At 44.2% G+C, this 19,662-nt stretch overlaps 1 protein-coding gene across 2 annotated transcripts in view; it reads right to left on the bottom strand.

Annotated features, from left to right (window-relative positions):
• Positions 1-1,736, bottom strand: part of ubac2 (UBA domain containing 2) — a 153,885-nt gene extending 152,149 nt beyond the window's left edge. Inside the window, exon 1 of one of the 2 annotated variants that reach the window (XM_067986595.1) lies at positions 1,629-1,736. In XM_067986595.1, the coding sequence (XP_067842696.1) occupies positions 1,629-1,659 (31 nt within the window). In that variant the 5' untranslated portion in view covers positions 1,660-1,736. The remainder of the gene's footprint in view (positions 1-1,628) is intronic. The other variant, XM_067986596.1, reaches the window with a different exon arrangement.
• Between the last annotated feature and the right edge of the window lie 17,926 nt (positions 1,737-19,662).

Below are 19,662 nucleotides of genomic sequence, written 5' to 3'. Positions count from 1 at the left end.
CCCAATCGCAAGGCTGAATCAGCAATTGATGTGAAAGGATTTAATAATTTCCGCAAATTCACAGGTGAATTTTGCCTTCTATAAGTCGTTCATCTAAAACGGATTGCGAGAATGTGCTGAAGGTCTAGATTTACCACTAAATAAAAATCAGACATAGATGGGTTGCGTGAAATCTACCACCCTAATAGTCAGCAAATCGAACTTAATAAAAGCCGCTGCGATAAGGGTCAGGGCGGGGAGACAACTTGCACTTGTAGAGCGCGTTTAACGTGGCGAAAACATCCCAAGGCGCTTCACAGGAGCGACTGGCTGTTGAAGAAAGATTTGAGACCGAGCCACGTTGAGGAGATATCAGGACAGGTGACCAAAAGCTCGGTCAAAGAGGTGGGTTTTAAGGAGCGTCTTAAAGGAGGAGAGAGAGAGGTTTAGGGAGGGAATTCCAGAGCTTAGGGTCGAGGCGGCTGAAGGCACGGCCGGCAATGGCGGAGCGAAGGGAATCGGGGATGGTCAAGAGGCCGGAATTGGAGGAGGGCAGAGATCACAGAGGGGTGTAGGGGCTGGAGGAGGGAGGGAGGGAGGTGAGGGCCATGGAGGGAGGGAGGAGGGTGAGGGCCATGGAGGGAGGGAGGAGGGTGAGGGCCATGGAGGGAGGGAGGAGGGTGAGGGCCATGGAGGGAGGGAGGAGGGTGAGGGCCATGGAGGGAGGGAGGAGGGTGAGGGCCATGGAGGGAGGGAGGAGGGTGAGGGCCATGGAGGGAGGGAGGAGGGTGAGGGCCATGGAGGGAGGGAGGAGGGTGAGGGCCATGGAGGGAGGAGGGTGGAGGGTGAGGGGGGGGGAGGGGGGGAGGAGGGTGAGGGGGGGGGGGAGGGGGGGAGGAGGGTGAGGGCCATGGAGGGAGGGGGGAGGGAGGAGGGAGGTGAGGGCCATGGAGGGAGGGGGGAGGGAGGAGGGAGGTGAGGGCCATGGAGGGAGGGAGGAGGGAGGTGAGGGCCATGGAGGGAGGGAGGAGGGAGGTGAGGGCCATGGAGGGAGGGAGGAGGGAGGTGAGGGCCATGGAGGGAGGGAGGTGAGGGCCATGGAGGGAGGGAGGTGAGGGCCATGGAGGGAGGGAGGAGGGAGGTGAGGGCCATGGAGGGAGGGAGGAGGGAGGTGAGGGCCATGGAGGGAGGGAGGAGGGAGGTGAGGGCCATGGAGGGAGGGAGGAGGGAGGTGAGGGCCATGGAGGGAGGGAGGAGGGAGGTGAGGGCCATGGAGGGAGGGAGGAGGGAGGTGAGGGCCATGGAGGGAGGGAGGAGGGAGGTGAGGGCCATGGAGGGAGGGAGGAGGGAGGTGAGGGCCATGGAGGGAGGAGGCGGCTGGGACCCGGAATCCCCCCCCTGTGGTCACTCACCTGCCCGCGGGGGCGGGACCACTCCACCCCCCGGACACTGGACACCCCGCCGGGAGGGAGAGAGGCCCCGGACATCTCCTCAGGAGAGAGGGAGGCCCCGGGCCCCGGGCCCCGCTCACTCTTCCCTCCCTTTACTCCCCTGTCGCCGCCTCAGTTCCCGGCGGAGGCCCAGAAGCAGCGGCCTCGCCTCTCTCCGGCTCTGCCTCTCCTCCTCCTCCCCCGGCCCCCGGTACTTACACAGGCCGCTGGAGCCGGTGCCGGTGAACATCCTGCCGCCCCGCCGTGGCCCGCGGCCGCTCGTCAGTCGCTTCCCGCGGGGGAGGAGCGGCTACAGCCCATAATAATAATAGTGTAACACACACTGATAATAGTGCAACACAGATAATAGTGTTGAACAAAGTGATAGTTCAACACACACACTAATAATAGTGTTACACTAATATTTCAAAACAAACACACTAATAGTTCTACACATTATAATAGTGTTGCACACACTAATAGTTCTACACATTATAATAGTGTTGCACACACTAATAGTTCTACACATTATAATAGTGTTACACACACTAGTAGTTCTACACATTATAATAGTGTTGCACACACTAATAGTTCTACACATTATAATAGTGTTACACACACTAGTAGTTCTACACATTATAATAGTGTTGCACACACTAATAGTTCTACACATTATAATAGTGTTGCACACACTAATAGTTCTACACATTATAATAGTGTTGCACACACTAATAGTTCTACACATTATAATAGTGTTACACACACTAGTAGTTCTACACATTATAATAGTGTTGCACACACTGATAGTTCTACACATTATAATAGTGTTACACTAATAATTCGAAACAAACATCATTAATAGTTCTACACATTATAATAGTGTTACACACACTAATAGTTCTACACATTATAATAGTGTTACACACACTAATAGTTCTACACATTATAATAGTGTTACACACACTAATAATAGTGTTACACTAATATTTCAAAACAAACACATTAATAGTTCTACACATTATCATAGTGTTGCACACACTGATAGTTCTGCACATTATAAAAGTGTTGCACACACTGATAGTTCTATACACACACACATAATAATGTTACACAGACTGATAGTTCTACTCACACTAATAATGATGTTGCACACACTGATAGTTAGAATCATAGAATGGTTACAGCACAGAAGGAGGCCATTCAGCCCATCGAGCCTGTACTGGCTCTCTGCAAGAGGAATCCAGTTAGACCCTTTCCCCATAGCCCTGCAAATTTTTTCCCTTCAAGTACTTATCCAATTCCCTTTTGAAAGCCACAATTGAATCTGCTTCCACCCTTTCAGGCAGCGCATTCCAGATCGTAACTACTCGCTGCATAAAAAAGTTTTTCCTCATGTCACCTTTGGTTCTTTTGCCAATCACTTAAATCTGTGCCCTCTGGTTCTCAATCCTTCAGCCAATGGGAACAGTTTCTCTCCATCTACTCTGTCTGGACCCTTCATGATTTTGAATACCTCGATCAAATCTCCTCTCAACCTTCTCTGTTCCAAGGAGAACAACCCCAGCTTCTCCAGTCTATCCACGTAACTAAAATCTCTCATCCCTGGAATCATTCCAGTAAATCTTTACTGAACCTGCTGTAAGGCCTTCACATCTTTCCTAAAGTGCGGTGCCCAGAATTGGGCACAATACTCCAGTTGTAGCTGAATCAGTGTTTTATAAAGGTTCAACATGACATCCTTGCTTTTGTACTCTATGCTTCTATTTATAAAGCCCAGGATCCTGTATGCTTTTTTAACCGCTTTCTCAACCTGTCCTGCCACCTTCAACAACCTGTGCATATATACCCCATGTCTCTTTGTTCCTGCACCCCCTTTAGAATTGTACCCTTTAGTTTGTAATTCCTCTCCTCGTTCTTCCTACCAAAATGTACCACTTTGCATTTTTCTGCGTTAAATTTCATCTGCCACGTGTCCGTCCATTCCACCAGCCTGTCTATATCCTCTTGACGTCTATCACTATCCTCCTCACTGTGCACTACACTTCCAAGTTTTGTGTCATCTGCACATTTTGAAATTGTGTCCCGTACACCCAAGTCCAAGTAATTAATATATATCAAGAAAAGCAGTGGTCCCAGTACCAACCCCTGGGGAACACCACTGTACACCTCCCTCCAGTCCGAAAAAACAACCGTTCACCACTACTCTCTGTTTCCTGTCACTGAGCCAGTTTCGTATCCATGCTGCCACTGCCCCTTTTATTCAATGGGCTTCAACTTTGATGGCAAACCTATTAGGCGGCACTTCATCAACGGCCTTTTTGAAAATCCATATTCACAACATCAATCGCATTGCCCTCATTGACCCTCTCTGTTACCTCCTCAAAAAACTCAATCAAGTTAATTAAACATGTTTTGCCTTGAATAAATCCATGCTGGCTTTCCCTAATCAATCCACACTTGTCCAAGTGACTGTTAATTTTGTCGCGGATTGTTTTTTCTAAAAGTTTCCCCACCACCGAGGTTAAGCTGACTGGCCTGTAGTTGCTGGGTTTATCCTTGTTCTACACACACACTAATAATAGTGTCACACACACTGATAGTTCTACACACACACTAATAACAGTGTTACACACACTGGTAGTTCTACACACATGAATAATAGCATTATACACACACTAATAACAGTGTTACACACACTGGTAGTTCTACACACATGAATAATAGTGTTACACACATACTAATAACAGTTTTACCCACACTAACCATGTTACACACACTAATAATAGTGTCAAACACACTGATAGTTTTACACATACACTAATGTTACACTCACATTAATGGTTGTACACACACTAGTAATAGTTTTACACACACTAGTAATAGTTTTACACACACTAGTAATAGTTTCACACACCAATAGTTTTACTCACACAGTATATGGATCCTGTGTAATTCTAGCAGCCTCTCTGCACTTTAAACTTATTTAAAATATTAATGTGTAAATGTGAAGTAAAGACATAAAAGGATAAACACGAGGTGCTTAAAATTATGAGGGGTTTTGATGGAGCAAATAGGGAGATACTGTTTCCACTGGCAGGAGGGTCAGTAACCAGAGGAGACAGATTTAAGGTAATTGGCAAAAGAACCAGAGGGGGAAATGAGGATAATTTTTTTTATGCAGCGAGTTGTTATGATCTGGAATTCACTGCCTGAAAGGGCGGTAGAAGTAGATTCAATAGTAACTTTCAAAAGGGAATTGGATAAATACTTTAAAAGGAAAAAAATTGCAGGGCTATGGGGAAAGAGCAGGGGGAGTGCGACGAATTGGATAGCTCTTTCAAAGAGCCGGCACAGGCACGATGGGCCGAATGGCCTCCTTCTGTGCTGCATGAGTCTCTGATGATTGTAAAAGATATTAAACTCGTTCACTTCCCTTGTGTTTGCTCGACTAGAAACAAAATTCATTGAAAATTTGTCTAAAGTTTCCTTCTGGTGTTGAAACTATAGTCTAAAATATTCTCGGTATTGTTTACATATAAGTTAGTGGGCTTTTAAATACAACGTGAGCTGGTTCTATTCTAATGCTTTTTGTATGTCAAAAATTGTTGAAAACGATTAAGATTATTATGATTTAAAGTGTGCCTGCTCATGAAAATGTACTTGGGAAAGCTACTTTTTTTTTGTTGGGAAGGAGAAGGAGACCAGCATCATTCCTTCTTATGCATTCTTGGGATATGGGCGTCACTAGCAAGGTCAAAAAAGAAGATATTAGGGTGACTGAAAGCTTGGTCAAAGAAGAAAGTTTCAAGCAGGGTCCTAAAATCTCGAACATTTGGAACAGTTTGCTCTAAGATAAATACAGCAGCACCCTGTGGCCAGGTTGTACAATCACAATTTGGCAAGATTACAGAGAAGAAAGAACAAACTTGCATTTCTACAGGGCCTTTCACCACCTCAGGACGTCCCAAAGCGCTTTACAGCCAATGAAGTACTTTCTGTAGTGCAGTCACTGTTGTAATGTAGGAAACGCGGCAGCCAATTTGCGCACAGCTAGATCCCACAAACAGCAACGTGATGAGTGACCCGATAATCTGCTTTAGTGATGTTGAGGGATGAATGTTGGCCAGGACATCAGGGAGAATTACCCTGCTCTTCTATGAAATAGTGGCCGTGGGATCTTTTACGTCCACCTGAGAGGGCAGACGGGGCCTCGGTTTAATGTCTCATCCTAAAGACGGTCACCTCCGACAGCGCAGCACTCCCTCAGTGCTGGCACTGGGAGTGTTGGCCCGGATTTTGTGCTCAACTCTCTGGAGTGGGACTTGAATCCACAACCTTCTGACAGCAGAGGCAAGAGTGATACCCACTGAGCCCCGGCTGACACTAGCTATGCAACGCTCTGGTTAATATTTCTAGCAGTTCCATAATTACAGGCACCATATCTGAAAGTAAGAAATATTACTCTGAAGTATTGGGACATGAATGTGGGAGTATGGAACAGTACTCCTAACCTCAATGCTCAAAACACTTTATGGAATGCGAACAATGCACATAGAGAACAACGACAATGTGCATTTATATAGCGCCTTTAACGTAGTGAAACGTCCCAAGGCGCTTCACAGGAGTGTTTTCAAACAAAATTTGACACCGAGCCGCATAAGGAGATATTAGGACAGGTGATCAAAAGCTTGGTTAAAGAGGTAGATTTTAAGGAGTGTCTTAAAGGAGGAGAGAGAGGCGGAGAGGTTTAGGGAGGGAATTCCAGATCTTAGGGCCCAGGCAGCTGAAGGCACGGCCGCCAATGGAGGGGCGAAGGAAATTGGGGATGCGCAAGAGGCCGGAATTGGAGGAACGCAGAGATCTCGGAGGGTTGTAGGGCTGGAGGAGGTTGCAGAGATAGGGAGGGGGCGAGGCCATGGAGGGATTTGAAAACAAGGATGAGAATTTTAAAATCGAGGCATTACCGGACCGGGAGCCAATGTAGGTCAGCGAGCACAGTGGGGCGATGGGTGAACAGGACTTGGTGCGAGTTAGGACACGGGCAACAGAGTTTTGGACGAGCTCAAGTTTATGGAGGGTGCAAGGTGTGAGGCTGGCCAGGTGGGCATTGGAATAGTCAAGCCTAGAGGTGGATGAGAGTTTCAGCAGCAGATGAGCTGAGGCAAGGGCGGAGACAAGCGAGACAAGGCCGCAGTTAGCGTGGAGTGAGAAGCAATTGGTCGTGCCGTACGCTTTTTGAGACTATTGTTCAATTGGTTGACACGGACAATCAAGTGGGTATAATTTTCATTTGATAAAATTACAAAAATGAGGCTTATTGAAGGGGCTAGATTGTGGAATTAACGGCATGCAGTTTTAATGTAGCTGGAATGAGAACTGGCTTAACATTAGCAAGCAGCTGGTAATGATAAGTGGTAAAAACCCTGGCTAGATGGCAGTAACTAATGGACTGCTACAAGGATCTCTTCTGGAGCCCCAGCTGTTCGCACTATTTATGAATGATTATATAGGAGGACACTTCTGGAATGATGAAATTTGCTGATGGCACCAAACCTTTGTGGTCAGGTGATGAATATAAAGAAAGAGTGGAAATATTCCATGGATCTTGACCAATTGAGTGCTGCAGCAAAGCAACGGTGTATGGATTGGGCAGTAGATCAAATGTAAGGTGAAGCGCATTGAAACGAAGAGTAGGAAAGGATAAAGTGGCATAATGGGGCCAGAATTCATCGTCGCTGGGTCAAAATCCTGGAACCCCCTACCTAACAGCACTGTGGGAGAACCTTCACCACACCAACTGCAGCGGTTCAAGAAGGCGGCTCACCACCACCTTCTCAAGGGCAATTAGGGATGGGCAATAAATGCCGGCCTCGCCAGCGACGCCCACATCCCACGAACGAATAATAAAAAAAAATTTCCTGGAGTGGGACATCTCGCGATGTGCCCCGTTAGTTAGACTTTTTCCCTCACCCTTCAGCTCGAAAAATTTTTGCGCCGGAACTTGCTGGAAGTGCGAGCTGATAATGGGACGGCGAGGATAACGGGGGCGTCCGGGACCTCAGTGAACGACGGGACCAACAGTCTCTCTCCTTAAACAATGAGGTTTAAGGATAGAGAAAAAAACAGAGGGACGACGGAGAAGGAAATCGGGTGAATTAGAGTCAAATCAGGAACAGAAAGAGAAATAAAGAGAGGGAAAGAAAGATTGGATTAAGAGAGAGAGAAAAGAGACAGAAAGGAAAAGTAAGAAAAAAGTTTTAAAGTTGAAAATTTTACATTTTAAAAATCTCTAAGAACAATTTGCTACCTGCAGGAATGAGACTGAACAGTTTAAATTGTTCCCTTTCTGGGTTGGAGAGATTGATTGGCATTGCATTAACAATTATCACGTCGTTAAATAGGTACTTACGCTGTTAATTACCAGACTTAACATTCTGCAGCGAGTTTAGCGGGCAATTAACGTGCAAATCCGAAAAGTTCTTAAAAACAACGGGGAGGTTGAGGACGAGGTGCCGTTTGTGTGAAGCAAACGGAGGAGCGGCGTAAATCGACCAGCAAGTTCTGGAGATTCACAACTCAACGCCGTTTCTCTCAATCCCCTGAAATCGTTGGCCGATTTAAGCATTAATAACGGCGTCCATCGTTAACCCACCGTTATTTTTCCAGCAAGATTTGGCCCACCGAGTTTTACTTGGTAGACTGTTGGAGGCAGAAAGTAGTTTTGCTCAGGAGCTATAAAGGAATGGGTATAATATGAATTAGTCGATGACAGAACATATTACACGTAGTCTGATGAATGAATGGACTTGACGGCCCAAATTGCCTCTTGTTTCATGTCCTTTACGTTATTTGCTTGCAAACCAACCAACCATTTTTTTCTGCAGTTAGACCTACTGCCCACCCGATGGCAGTATAATACATCGTAACTTACCTCCGACCCTAATTGTTAACAATGCTGCCCAGTATTTATTCTTGACCAGTTTCGGACTGTCAAAGCTATTGCAAATAAGACCACCAATTCTGTGCATGCCATGAAAGACTAGATAATGAGCTCAAGTAATTTGATGCAGGGGCCCCTGAAGAACTATTGGAAAAAAATCATAGGGCATAGAAGGAGGCCATTCGGCCCATCGTACCTGTGCCGGCTCTTTGAAAGAGCTATCCAATTAGTCCCATTCCCCTTGCTCTTTCCACATAGCCCTGCAAATTCTTCCTTTTCAAGTATATACCAGACTTGAAAAGGTTGGGCCCCAGCTGGAGTATTGTGTCCAACTCTGGGCACCACACTTTAGGAAGGATGTCGAGGCCTTAGAGAGGGTGCAGAGGAGATTTACTGGAATGGTACCAGGGGATGAGGGTCTTTAGTTATGTGGAGAGACTGGAGAAGCTGTGGTTGTTCTCCTTAGAACAGAGAAGGTTAAGGAGAGATTTGATAGAGGTGTTCAAAACTATGAAGACTTTTGATAGAGTAAATAAGGAGAAACTGTTTCCACTGGCAGGAGGGTCGGTAACCAGAGGACACAAATTTAAGGCAATTGGCAAAAGAACCGAGATGAGGAGACATTTTTTTTTATGCAGCGAGTTGTTGTGATCTGGAATGCGTTGCCTGATTCAATAATAACTTTCAAAAGGGAATTGGATAAATACTTGAAAGGGGAAAAATTTGCAGGGCTATGGGGAAAGAGCAGGGAGAGAGGGACTAATTGGACAGCTCTTTCAAAGAGCTGGCACAGGCACGACAGGCCAAACGGCCTCATTCTGTGCTGTAACATTCTATGATTCTATGATCTAATCCACCCTCAGCTGTGACCTTCCAATTCATCCAACTGATGAATTGTTAATGTGAACTTGTGTTGATCCACTGCACTACATCCAGATGAAAGGATATTCTATTTCATTTTAATAATTATAACGGGACTGAATAAATCAGTCACAGATGTTTACATCTCTCATAGCAATGGTTAAGCAGAACCTGTGTGGACAAATATTGTCAAATCACCTCATGACAAATTGCTGAACAAGTATACTGTATAAAAAGTTGTTCCTAACTTATTTATAATCAACATATAACCAGTTACGTGATACACAAGTTAGGTTATCGAGTAACATCGAGTCTACAGCAGAGAAACAGGCCATTCAGCCCAACTGGTCTATGCCGGCGTTTATGCTCCACACGAGCCTCCTCCCTCCCTACTTTAACTAACCTTATCAGCATATCCTTCTATTCCTTTCTCCCTCATGTGTTTATCTAGCTTCCCCTTAAATGCATCTATGCTATTCGCCTCAACCACTCCTTATGTTATTAAGTTCCACATTCTCACCACTCTTTGGGTAAAGAAGTTTCTCCTGAATTCCCTGTTGGATTTATTAGTGACTATCTTATATTTATGATCTCTGGTTATGAGTAAATCCTTTGTGCAAATGAGTATACTGTATAAAAAGTTGTTCCTAACATATATAAAATCAGTTACGTTATATGCAAATTAGGTTTGAGTAAACCCTTAGTCTTGTTTTAATCTATTGCAAAGAATAAGGATTCACGGTCACGTTAATAAAGTTTGTTAGGGTCAAAGACTGCAAATTAGTCTCTATCTCAATATATTCTACAACAATGCATGCAGAAGGTGACAAAACAAACATGCAAGAGAATAGAGGCTAAGATATGTAATTGTATTTCTCTAAGTGCAACAAAAGTACAATAGAGTTGTGTAAGGAAGTCTGGAACATGAAATCTGGCAGGGTAATAATGTTCCCTCCTACTATTCTGGGAACTAGTTCATGGAAAAAGCTACAAGCAGTGGCACAGTGAGTTTAACTCCCAATAGTGCACAAATAAAAGGTTATGATTGTTATTTCAAAGTAAATTACTGGTCAGTAATGCATTATATTCACGTCCCTTAAACTTGAAAAGATTTAAACCCAGTTGACTGCTGAATGGCCTTTGCAGATTTAAAATAAGAGATTTTGAAAATGAATATAAATTTTAATCACATCGCACCTATGGGGGTGATTGAGAGACGACGTCCTCGACAAGACAACAAACGGTGTAGAAAGGGTAAATTGGACCACTACTCCAACTTAAACTGTAGAACTAGTAAGAGATGAATTCAGAGAATGATTTCAGGAAGTTGTTCTTCACAGAACGAGTTAATCAACGCATGGAATGAACTTCTGGGAAGGGTGGTGGAGGAGAAACCCCCGAGAAACATTAAATTAAGGAACAGTTGGATGCTGCGATTGAAGGAACTGTAGAGTTTTTCTGGATGGATGAGATAAGATGGTCTAAATGACCGGGTACGGAGGTGTTGTGGGTTATCCAGTAACCCAGAGAATGGGAGTTCAAATCCCACCATGGGCAGTTTGAGAGTTTGAATTCAGTTTTTTTTTTTTAAATCTGGAAATAAAAAGCTGGTACATCAATAAAAGTGACCATGGAGCTGTCGATTGTCGTAAAAACCCAACTGGTTCATTGATGTCCTTAAGGGAAGGAAACCTGCCGTCCTTACCTGGTCTGTGACTCCAGTCCCGTACCAACATGGTTGACTCCCAGCTGCCCTCTGAAGTGGTCCAGCCAGTCACTCAGTTAAGGGCAACTAGGGATGGGCAATAAATGCCGGCCTTGCCAGCGACGCCCACATCCTGAGAATGATTTTTAAAAATGGCCTCGTTCACTGTAGCGATCTTGTGATCTGATTTCTTTTTAAAATCATCTTCTAATTCAATTTAACGTACCACAAATTATTATGAAAAGGGTAGCTTTTAACCTACAACTGCAAAGTTACAGTTGCTCAATTTAGTTACTCATCAAAAGAGTCTGGAACCCAAGCTACCTTCCCTCTGTTACAGCAACAATGCTTTCAATTAAATACTTAACCTTGTACAAGATGAAAACATATTCACAATATCACTGGATAATTTAGCCTAGAATTAGATCTCCCAAGTCCGGGGTCTTAAAGGTTCCGGTACATAATTGAGATGAAACTCCTGGAGCAATCAGATAGAGTTCTGCTCAAGGTAATATCAATGATCCATAATTAGCTTGTAAATGGACAGGCAGAATCTATAGTCAAAAAGCAAAGACAATTGGCTGTGAGCTAAATTATATAATTCGGAATTACAAAGCAGCAATTTACCTTGTCAATTAAGAATAAATTGAACAATGGGCCAGATTTTGCTGTGGCAGGGCACCAAACCACGTCTGCCGTTAGTTAAACTTGCCCTTGCACGTTTAGGTTTTTAAATTTTATTGCGTGGCAAGTTGCTGGAAGTGTGAGCTGATAATGTCACAGCGAGGGAAGCAGAGCATCTGGGACCCGAGTGAACAGGGCAAGCAACTGGGTATCTCCTTCACTATAATCAGCTCGATGTATTGTTAAATGAACAGTGCAAGGACTGAGAAGGAAGTGTAAATTAGAGTGGGTGAATTCAATGTCAAATCAGGTACAGAAAGAGAAATAAAGAGAGGGAAAGAAAGATTGGATTAAGAGAGAGAGAGAAAAAGGACAGAAAAGTAAAGTAAAAAAAAGGTTAAAAATTTTAAATTTGACATTTTTAAGTCTCCAACAACAATTAATACCTGAAGGAATGAGACTCCACACTTGTAATCGTTAATTTTCAGTACCAGAGAGGTTGATTGGCAGTAATTAACACCTATCACGTTGTTAAAAGGGAACTTAGGTTTGAAATTACTTGACTTTACTTTCTGTGGCGAGTTTAGTTCGTATCTACCGCGCAAATACGGCAAATTATCGCCGTTCAACGGTGAGTCAGACAGCGAGATGCCACTTTCACGAAGCTAATGGTGGAGCGGCGCAACTCGGACAGCAACTTCTGGATATCCGAAATTAACTGCGCATCTGCCCCTCGCCTGAAGTTGCTGTACCATTTACACAGAAATAACGGCGAGCGCCATTAGTCTCACCGTTATTTTGACAGCAAATTCTGGGCCATTATTTTCCAAAAATTGTCAAATTTGGAGTTAGTAGCAAATGATGTTCGATCTGGCAATGCATCGAATTCAAAATTCTCATCTTTAGTGTTCAAATCCCTCCATGACCTCCCCCCTCCCTATCTCTGTAACCTCCTCCAGCCCTGCAACCCTCCGAGATCTCTGCATTCCTCCAATTCTGGTCTCTTGCGCATCCCCAATTTCTTTTACCCCCCAACTTCTCTCTCCTGATTTAAGACGCTCCTTAAAACCTATTTAAATCTGTCCTAATATCTCCTTTTGTGGCTCAGAGTTAAATTTTGTCTGATAACACGACTGCGAACGCCTTGGGACGTTTTGCTACATTAAAAGCGCTATATAAATGCAAATTGTTGTTGTTGAATATTGTGGCAACTTGGCTGCTGTGGGACATAATCTCCACCACTGTCTCTGCTAAATAATAGATAACGTTTGAACTGGTTTTTCCGTCCTTTTACAGAGTTACAGAGATAGGGAGGGGCGAGGCCATGGAGGGATTTGAAAACAAAGATGAGAATTTTATTTTTGAGTTATGTTTTTGGAAGTCAAATGATTCATAAGTTAAGTCGACACAAAATACCTGTTGGACTTTTTGTTTTGAAATTCCGATTCCTCGCCAGGAACAACCACACACAAAGAATGCAACCCAGGCAGGTAGCAATTATTGCAGCCTTGCGGCTAGTTTTGCAGATTGCGATTTTGAGTGTTTTGTGTTAGCAGCATACCTAATTCAATCAGACGCCAGGATTATTGTGTCTGTCACCTGCCAGCTGTGCTTATTGTTAGCAGGCAATCAATACAGTGATGTAATTTAGCAACAGGACAGAAACAGGAGAGAGAAGGAAGGGAAAATAATTTCTCTAATTTTCGCATTTGTACGTTTGTCATAGAATCATAAAGCGCAGAAGGAGGCCATTCGGCCCGTCGTGCTTGTGCCGACATCTCTCATTTCTTCGGGCCAAGATTGCAAACACTGCCCCAGGTTTTTTTCCATTTGATGATCAAAGGTACTGTCAGTGGGAAGGAAGTTTTGACCCTGGTTTCATATAAGTCTGGCAATTGCCTCTTGTTTCTCATTGGCCATGGCAGGGAACTATCAGTGGCTCCGACAAAGTGACGTTACACAAGAGTCTACAGCACAGAAACAGGCCGTTTGGCCCATCTGTTCTGTGCCGGCGTTTATGCTCCACACGAGCCTCCTCCCTCCCTACTTCATCTCACCCTATCAGCATCTCCTTCTATTCCTTTCTCCCCCATAGCTTCCCCTTAAATGCACCGGCTTCAGTTTAGAAGAACACGCGTCAGCAGCAGAAATGACTCACAACTCAACTTTCCCATCAAGGCTGTGGACGTAAACCTTGGAGGAGGAAAGGACAAACAGAAACTGTAACAGGAAAGTACCGGTTATTCGGATCCCTGGTCTGGACTGAGGTGGGGGTCTGTGTAGGCTTGGAGGCCACACCGGAAATAATTATTCTCCTTATGCATCTGTAAGAAAGCAAAAAGCAATCAGCATTACCACCAGCGTACTTACTCACCCACCATCGGTCTGAGCAGTACTTCATTGGCTGTAAAGCGCTTTGGGACGTCCTGAGGTCGTGAAAGTCGCTATACAAATGCAAGTCTTTCTTTCTTTCCTGCCTTCAAGTTTCGCAAGGTGGTCCGAATCAATTAAATTCTGCGTTCTTTTTTTTTCCTCTGGCCTGGCGCCATGCCCTGCTGGGTCCAGATGGTGTTGGCACAGACATCATTTTGTACAGGTGCAAGAAAAATATCGAGCTGAAGTCATCAGAGGGTGAAGTGAAAGGGCCAAGCACCATTCCTCTCTACCTGTTGGTTCCCTACTCTGTCACTGAGGCGTGCAGGCTAACCTGTCGTTTTAAAGGCTGCGCAGAAGTTTCCGGGCAGTTGACCTGTTGCACCCGTTTTACACCAATGAGTGTAATGCAGATGAGCAGACCCAGGAAATCTGCATATAATTCCCGCTGCAGGCCGCCAGTGGGTGCAATTTTTTTTAAAGGGAAATAACAGCGTAACTGATTACAAGGAAATTCCAGGCCAACGTGTCTTTGGGACAGAAGGGGAGAAAACTGGGGAATTAACCCCGTTCACCAGCACTTCTGTTCCTGCTTTTCTAAAACATGTTTTTTCAGCTATCATTTGTGGAAGTTTTCAGTCCAACAGAAACATTAGACCCATTTGCAAAAGACAGAATGGACTTGCATTTATACAGCATCTTTCATGACCTCAGGACGTCCCAAAGCACTTTACAGCCAGTGAAGTACTTTTGATGTGCAGTCACTGTTGTAACGTAGGAAAAGTTAAGTAGTAGGAAAAGGTACAGTTAAGTAGCTGATTTCTTTTTATTATTGTCTAATTTTGATTGGAATTTGATTGTTAATTTACCACTGGACTGAAAGTAAAAATATCATGGGGTAATTTTAACTTTGGGCGATATTGATTCAGGCGCTCGTTATACATCTCTCCCCATTTCCGTTTCAGTTAAAGTCGCCCGTTTTACACTGTCGCCCAAAGTCGAAATTACCTCCCGTGTGTGGTTAAGAAACACTGGCAGTAAAATCAAGGGATTTACCAGCAAAAAAAAAGACCAGAAGACCCGAATGCACTGAAGCAACTTTCTGCACTGCATTTTTCCCTTTTACAACTCTTTTGTACAGTTAAACGTTACTCTTTTTCTGACGCCCAACAAAATTTATGATACTGAGTCATGTCAGAAGTACGATGGAGTCGGCGCAATCGGGAAATTGGGTCCGAAATACGCTTGAAACTAGCGCTGGTTAGGTTACACTTCACAATCATTTGCATAACGTAAAATCTTCCGTGAACCAGTGCAATCGGGCAGCGTAATAGAGTGTAATTGTTTCTTTTTTATTTCTTTCCGTTAAAAAGTATTCCTTGATGTATTTAAGAGTGGTAACTCCTGGTGCAGTTTTATTAATGCAGCTGAAAATGGGGTTTATCGCAAAAAAAATAAGCATTTTTAATAAGAGTGCCCAGTCCACCTGTGAGTAACCTGATTTAAAATCACTGAAAATGACTTTTAAAAAACTGTACAGAACCATTTAATAGTTTCATTGGTGTACACTAGACAGTTTCTTAGTAAATTAAATATTTTTTGATATGATAAAACGTGCCGACTGGTGCCCGTGCGCCTGAGAAAATGAGACAATTTGAAGAGCCTTCCCGAACCAGCGCAAATCGGCATAAACTCGCAATGTCGACCTGTGGGGGCGGGGGGGCGAGGCCAGTTTTGTGGGCGCGGCCTGATCCGAGCGACTTGAATCTTGAACCAGCGGAAAAGATCGCGGAAAAAACACCAGCGTGAGCGGTTTTGGGCGTAACTCACTCACGTTTAAAATTCCCCGCTCTTTTGCGCTGGCTCGGGCGTTTCCTCCCGGATTGTGCCGACACAGCTGGCGGAAACGAGAGGAAACCCGATCCCCAATATGCGTAACCGACCGAGGGATGGATACAATTCAAGGATAGAATTCCGACATGTTGTTGACATTGTCGAGAAATGAGGATCTCAACATAAATCCAATTCCAGGATGAAAGATCTTGGCAAGTCAGTTTTGTATATATCAGGATACAACTGTATTTCCTGCAGTTCATTGTGTGTTTTAGAGGTATAATGAAAAAGGAAAAACTGTAATGTGCAAGATAATCAGGACATGTTTAATGTGACAGCAAGATAGTATTGTTTGACATACAGTCAATATAGTTCAAAGAAACAAGACGCTCAAAGCTGCATTCTGTTGCAATCAAAATACTCATTAAAAATGTTTATCGAGCTAGCCTGCTGACTTGTGGATAAATGTGCAGCCTGATTGCTCCTGATCCACACAGACCAGGAAAGTCCCAGCTCAATCTATGATGTGCGCTGAGTTACAGCCACGGTAAGGGTGAGTGTAAGGGTGCCACCATTATTACCACTTCTTAAGGGGTGGAAAATGTCCTCAGGAAATTCCGCTCCTGTTCATAACCTTGTGACTCCTGCTGGAAACTGAAAGTGTGAACGTCCGATCAGGACAGGATTTAACCGCTCCAGCCCGACAACCCTCCGAGATCTCTGCGCTCCTCCAATTCTGGCCTCTTGGCCATGTCCCATTTCCTTCACCACACCATTGGCGGCCGTGGCCTTCAGTTGCCTAGGCCCTAAGCTCTGGAATTCCTTCCCTAAACCTCTCCGTCTCTCTACCCCTCTCTCCTCCTTTAAGACGCTCCTTAAAACCTACCTCTTTGACCAAGCTTTTGATCGCCTGTCCTAATATCACCTTGTGTGGATCGGTCTCAAATTTTGTTTGATAATCGCTCCTGTGAAGCGCCTTGGGGTGTTTTACTATGTTAAAGGCGCTATATAAATGCAAGTTGTCATTGTAATGCCCACACTGGTCTAGGTTCAGGAGGAAAAGCTGCTCCTCAATATTTAAGTTGTGAATCAATTATTCTGTACTGCTTTGTACATTTATCCCCCCCAAAAAACCATGAGCAATACTGCGTGAGCAAAAAACAATTGTTAAAACACTGCGACAGCAAAACCTCAGCTCAATACCTGTTTCATGGTCATGGCACCAGGTTTAAGAACATAAGAACATAAGAAATAGGAGCAGGAGTAGGCCATTCGGCCCCTCGAGCCTGCTCCGCCATTCAATCAGATCATAGCTGATCTTCGACCTCAACTCCACTTTCCCGCCCGATCCCCATATCCCTTGATTCCCCGAGAGTCCAAAAATCTACCCATCTCAGCCTTGAATATATTCAATGACTCAGCATCCACAGCCCTCTGGGGGAGACAATTCCAAAGATTCACAACCCTCTGAGTGAAGAAATTCCTCCTCATCTCAGTCATGTATGGCCGACCCCATATCCTGCGACTATGCCCCTAGTTCTAGACTCTCTAGCCAGGGGAAACAATCTCTCAGCACCTCCCCTGTCAAGCCCCCTCATAATCTTATATGTTTCAATGAGATGACCCCTCACTGGCAATGGCAACATGCCATTTGCTTTCCTAATTGCCTGCTGTACCTGCATACTGACTTTTTGTGTTTCTTGTACGAGGACACGCAAGTTTCTCTGAACATCAACATTTAATAGTTTCTCACCATTCAATAAATATTCTGTTTTTCTATTCCTCCTACCAAAGTGAAGAACCTCTCATTTCCCTCCATCTGCCACCTTCTTGCCCACTCACTTAACCTGTCTATATCCCTTTGCAGACTCTTTGTGTCCTCCTCACAGCTTACTTTCCCACCTAGCTTTGTATCATCAGCAAACTTGGATACATTACACTCGGTCCCTTCATCCAAGTCATTAATATAGATTGTAAATAGCTGAGGCCCGAGCACTGATCCTTGCGGCACCCCACTAGTTACAGCCTGCCAACCTGAGAATGACCCGTTTATCCCTACTCTCTGTTTTCTGTCCTTTAACCAATCCTCTATCCATGCTAATATATTACCCCCAACCCCATGAGCCCTTACCTTGTGTAACAACCTTTTATGTGGCACCTTATCGAATGCCTTTTGAAAATCCAAATATTCTACATCCATTTGTTCCCCTTTATCTACCCTCAAAAAACTCTTATAAATTTGTCAAACATGATTTCCCTTTCATAAAACCATGTTGACTCTGCCCAATCATATTATGATTTTCTAAGTGCCCTGTTACCACTTCCTTAACAATGGATTCCAGCATTTTTCCAATGACTGATGTCAGTCTAACTGGCCTGTCGTTCCCTGTTTTCTCTCTCCCTCCCTTCTTGAATAGCGGGGTAACATTTGCTACCTTCCAGTCCACTGGGACCGTTCCAGAGTCTAGAGAATTTTGGAAGATCATAACCAATGCATCCGCTATCTCTGCAGCCACCTCTTTTAGAACCCTAGGATGTAGGCCGTCAGGTCCAGGGGATTGGTCGGCTTTTAGTCCCATTAGTTTGTCCAGTACTTTTTCTCGAGTGATATTAATTGTTTTAAGTTCCTCACTCTCATTTAGCCCGTGGTTCCCCACTATTTCTGGTATGCTTTTTGAGTCTTCTACTGTGAAGACAGATACAAAATATATTCCTTCATGGGATGTGGACGTCGCTGGCAAGGCCGGCATTTATTGCCCGTCCCTAATTGCCCTTGAGAAGGTGGTGGTGAGCCGCCTTCTTGAACCGCTGCAGTCCGTGTGGTGAAGGTTCTCCCACAATGCCTTGTTTATCTGCCATTTCCTGATTCCCTATTATAATTTCTCCTGTCTCAGCCTCTAAGGTTGAGTTTATAATCGATATACTTGGAAACTGAGTACTTAAAAAAAAAAGTTTTCTGTAGGATGAAAGGACTCATTGGGGGTACTCATAGAATCATAGAATGATACAGAAGGAGGCCATTCGGCCACTTGTGCCTGTGCTGGCCCTTTGAAGGAGCTATACAATTAGTGCCACTCCCCCTGCTCTCATCCCACAGCCCTGCAAATTTTTCCTTTTCAAGTAGATATCCAATTCCTTGCAGGGAGTGTTTAGACAAGACAGTGTTGTTATTTTGCTGAGGAGGAATGTTTTTTAAATCAGCCCAAAGTTCTGCAGGATATTTTTGTTCCTCTATTTTTTAATCCTGTGTTGTGGGCACTGCAGACCACAAGGGGGTAGTATTGTAGCTATTGTTGCTGTTGGACTGTGCAATTATAAACAGAATGACATAGAATTTACAGCACAGAAACAGGCCATTCGGCCCAACTGGTCCATGCCGGTGTTTATGCTCCTCACGAGCCTCCTCCCACCACTCTTCATCTCACGCTATCAGCATATCCTTCTATTCCCTTCTCTCTCATGTACTTATCCAGCATCCACTTAAATGCATCCATGCCATTCACCTCAACCACTCCTTGTGCTAACGAGTTCCGCATTCTCACCATTCTCTGCGTAAAGAAGTTTCTCCTGATTATTGGATTTATTAGTGATGATCTTATATTTATGACCCCTAGTTTTGGATTCCCCACAAATGGTAAAATTTTCTTTACATCTACCCTATCGCACCCCTTCATAATTTTAAAGACCTCATTTAGGGCACCTCTATTATGGATCATTATACTGATAATTAATGGGTGCCATAGAGGTGAGTGAGCATTTTCTTTCCCAATCAGTACTCTAATGGGAAGGATAGATCCTGGATTCTGTACCTGTCCAGGTAAACCCCTTCGAGCAGATCTTTGGCATTGCAAATATGGTAATTGTAGCATTATTGAAGCTAAGGTCATTATATTAATGACGTGGACTTGGGTATACAG

This window comes from Heptranchias perlo, chromosome 6 (genome assembly GCF_035084215.1).
Source record: "Heptranchias perlo isolate sHepPer1 chromosome 6, sHepPer1.hap1, whole genome shotgun sequence".
In the NCBI taxonomy this organism is placed as follows: domain Eukaryota; kingdom Metazoa; phylum Chordata; class Chondrichthyes; order Hexanchiformes; family Hexanchidae; genus Heptranchias; species Heptranchias perlo.
Note: the sequence above shows the minus strand (reverse complement) of the source record. Positions and strands in the feature narration are given on the sequence as shown.